This window comes from Rhagoletis pomonella, unplaced genomic scaffold, assembly GCF_013731165.1.
Source record: "Rhagoletis pomonella isolate Grant_MI unplaced genomic scaffold, Rhpom_1.0 Rhpom_scaffold_09193, whole genome shotgun sequence".
Classification (NCBI taxonomy): Eukaryota; Metazoa; Arthropoda; class Insecta; order Diptera; family Tephritidae; genus Rhagoletis; species Rhagoletis pomonella.
The window spans coordinates 1-4042 of record NW_023467721.1 but is presented as its reverse complement, the minus strand read 5'-3'; the positions used below and the strand labels follow the sequence as shown (position 1 = coordinate 4042).

The following is a 4042-nucleotide window of genomic DNA, read 5'->3' as shown; positions in this document are numbered from 1 at the left end:
AAGATCGAAACCGGCCATCTTGTGTATTGCTCGAACTTGTTTCGTGATGTCAGCTGCTTCTTCTTCTGTGTCGAAGCTATCGATATAGTCATCGACATAATGGTAGTCCAGTATCGATTTCACGGCTCGGACAGCACCACTGACTTTTTTGCGATACTCTAACGCGTTGATCTTCTTCACATAGTTGGCGGCGCAAGGCGAACATGCTGCTCCAAAGGTCATTACGCGCATCTCATACACTTCAGGCTGTCTGGTGGTATCACCATTGCGCCAAAGAAATCGTTGCGCACGTCTATCGTCACGTTGAACCAGCACCTGGTGGAACATCTCTTTGATGTCACCACACACGCTTATTGCTCCTTCACGAAAGTGAAATAGTATAGCAGGCAAAGGCCGATATTCCTGTGGACCCTTCATGAGCTGTGAATTGAGGGACTCACCGTCCACCTCAGCAGCCGCGTCGAACACCATACGTAACTTGCCTGGCTTGTTGGGATTGCAGACGGCGAAGTGAGGCAAGTACCATGTCCTATCGTTAGTTAAAGCGGCTTCTTCTGGCGACAGCTTTCTTGCGTAGTTCTTCGCGACGTAGGAATTCATGATGCGCTTATATTCAGCGGCAAAGTTTGTATCGCGCCTCATTTTTGCTTCAATACCCGCTAATCTCCTCAAGGCCATAGCATAGCTCGCAGGTAGCTGTATGTCGGGACGCTTCCAGAGCAGACCAGTCTGATATCTTCCTTCAACACGGCACGTAGTGGACCTCAAGATTTCGCGAGCACGGATATCTGCTTCACTCTCGATGGCAGGCGCAGCTCGAACCCCAAAGCTTTCCGTCTCGAAATATTCGGCAACCGCATTGTGTAGCGACTGCTCAGTGTGGCAGTTAACGAATAAACATGATGGCAATGTCGGATAAGAGTTGGTTGTTGGTCCAAACACAACCCATCCCAACTCAGTATTCGCGGCAAACGGCCCACACTTGTTTAGCTGCATTGCGGTTGACGGCAAACCAAGGTGGCAGTGGTCGAGTCCGATTAACAGCTTTGGCTTGACTTGCGCGTATGGCTGAACTGCCAGCTTATTTAAATGTTTTTCATGGCAACGCAAATCGGCTTTACTCAGGCTCTGAGAAAGTAGCTGCAGGCTTGAAATACCATAAACCCTTCGTAGTTTATGTCTCTTTTGCGTATTGGCACCACTCACGAGTAAGTCTACCACTCTCTTAGCTCTTGGGTGGCACGTCCTCCGAACCACTGTAGGTTCAAGCGTTCAGTCCGGCCACGTAACCCGAGCTCTTCAATTAGTGCGTTGTCAAGCATTGTTATTGACGAACCTTCATCAAAAAGGGCGTACGTCTCAACGCGCTTCTGGTTCCCATACAGCACGACCGGCAGAATCCGAAATAACAACTTGCTATCGGCAACGTTTGCACTGCAACTAAGGACTGCTACACCCGTATCGCCTTGCGACTGAATACGCGACGCTGGCTGCGTCTGCGTGCTAATCGTTTTACGTGGATCGGCAATGGAAACACGTCTGTTGCGATCTCGAGGCGGCAATGACTGGTTTGATGACCCGTCGATAGTTTTTTCAATTTCGTGCAACAATTTATGATGAAACCGTTTGCACCCGTCGGTGGCGCATGGTTTGCGCCTTTGGCAATTGCGCGACCCATGTCCAGCGTTGAGACATGAGAAACAGAGATGGCGTCGCTTCACTTCTTCCCACCTCGTCGGCACTGTAAGTTGGCTGAACTGGCTACAGTCGGCTGGCTTATGTTGGCCCTGACAAATAGGGCAAGTTGGATGGCGTTGTGATTCGGCAGCGTGCAGCACAACCCGGTGCTTCGAGTCTCTCGCTGTTTCCCCGTCGTAAACCGTGCAGATGACATTGGCAAGTTTAGTAAGCCAATCGCTGAAATGCTGAACCGTTGCATAAGGCTGCAAAGACGATGCAAAAACTGCCCAATCGATACGCTTGCTCATGGGTAACTTTCCAACGAGCTCATCAAGAAGCGTTGGATTCGCTAAATGCTGCTCTCCGCCACACGCAGAACGTAAAAATGCACAAATGTTGGCAATCTTCGTCGCAAATGGTATCAACTTTACCACTGAGCTTTCCGATATCGGAGCAATTTCTCGAACATGGGCTAGTTGGCTTCGAATTAATTGTTCCGGGCGACCGTATCGGAACCTAAGTTGCTCGATGATATTGCCCACATTGTTCGGGTGGATAAGCAGCGATTTAATAGCCTCTCGGGCCTCACCCCTTAAGCTCTTCTGCAGGCGTAAGTTGTTTTCAAAACAGCTGTACCCATAGACAGCGGTTGACTCGGTGTAAGCAGTAAAAAATATCGGCCAGTCCTCCGGCTTCCCACTAAACTCCGGCAAATCTTGCAATTTTCTTGGCTGAGTTGAAAACTGCGCAGGTACGGAGCCTACGTTAGCAGGAATTGGCACCGTTGACGAAAGACTGTTAAGAAACGCGTCGTGCGGAGGTAAAGTCGAGCTGGGGTACATACCATTTGCTGTTGTTACAGCTGAACCATTTGTTGAAGATGTGTAAATGGGCGGCGAGACACGAGTGGCGGTATACATCGGGCAACGTGTAGCGTTATGAGGTGGCAACAGCGGCTGCACAGCATCTACATTGGTAGCAGCACTCGTTACGATCGGCGATTGCGGGTGAAGAAGCTGGAACTGTGTCATTGGCAGGCTCGATGACGGCAAGGCAGATTCGTTGGCGGAACTGTCGCTGGGTGCACTGGATATGCTTTGCGCATCTGCGCGTTGGGCTTCGTTTGCTAACTCGTCTTCTCTTATTTTCTGTTGGGCAACCTTCAGACTGCGTTCAAGCGTGGCGATGCGTTTCTGCATAGCCTGAAACATCGCTTCCTGGCGGGCGGCAGATGAGGCACGAGTACTAACTCCCTCGGCTTCGGGAGTGTTTGGCAAATCAATGATGTCGGCAGCAGTGCCGGAATCCGATACTAACTTCGGCGGGTCGGCCACTGAGGCAGATGTAGTGGCTTTAGAAACTGGTGAACGCATAGTCATATCATGGACGTCGGCACGAAGACTTACGCATGCAATGCGGCTAATTGCAAGATTAAACAAAGCGGCAGGTTCTTTATGAACGGCAAATAAAAATATGAAATGTATGCGAGTTGCAAATAAACTCCTTAATTCAGTGTATAAAATACGGCTAAATTATTCGCCTGGCTGGCAAATGCGAAATTCGACTTTTCAGTCCCACATACAAATAATTCCAATAAGAACAGTTACAGTTCTTGTTCGTTTGCGGCGGCAAGTGCACAAAATGTACGTATGTGTATAGGCGATGACTGAGGAACGTCGAGAACTTTCCATAAACGGCAATCAGTCAGTGAAAAAACTATGTATTTCACTGCGAAATAAAGAAATTGTCGTCAACCCGCTTGCGAATTTAACGCAAGTAACGTTGTCAAAAAAGGCGCATACACAATAATAGTCCAATGACGTATTACTTGGTTTATTTCTGTTCGATGTAAAGACTTGTTACAAAGATATAATTGAAAATACTTTAGGAGTTACTTACCGCAGTGTGTCCTTCACTCGATCCCTTTGGTTGACGACTGACTTTGAGGTTGACTTGCGCCAGCAGATCAACCAAATTATGGCAGCGGTAATCGAGTGAACGACACATTGCGGTATGTATGTACACAAAAAACCTAACATTAATTTGTACATACATATTTACAAGGCACAACTCCGCGACAAACAACTCCAATGCTTTGCCTACATGCATGTACATATGCATACGAACAGAAAAACAAAACGAAAAAGGCAATACTGCATTGACCGTACCTATTCCGCGGACATGTACATATGTACATACGTGCATGCAAAGAGTTAGCGGCAAATTAAATACATGGGATACATAGGGCACTAGTAACACATATGTGTACATATGTATCTCAAAATAATGAGAGTAACATATGTATGTATGAAAGGTATTTGAAAATAAATGAGAACATCGAAATGGAATACATTAAAAATAA

The 4042-nt window shown here is 47.4% G+C and overlaps 1 protein-coding gene across 1 annotated transcript; it reads right to left on the bottom strand.

The window, feature by feature from the left end:
* Positions 1-1149: 1149 nt before the first annotated feature.
* On the bottom strand, positions 1150-4032 carry LOC118756193. The gene is made up of 2 exons (XM_036490969.1): positions 3580-4032; positions 1150-3519 (listed from the first exon to the last, which is right to left on the bottom strand). Exon 2 carries the CDS (start codon positions 3057-3059, stop codon positions 1215-1217), a length of 1845 nt encoding a protein of 614 aa, XP_036346862.1. The 5' UTR covers positions 3060-3519; positions 3580-4032; the 3' UTR covers positions 1150-1214.
* Positions 4033-4042: the final 10 nt, after the last annotated feature.

Bases quoted from the DNA above. Each gene is read 5' to 3' on its own strand.
- LOC118756193 (XM_036490969.1), bottom strand. From the start codon at position 3,059: ATGACTATGCGTTCACCAGTTTCTAAAGCCACTACATCTGCCTCAGTG.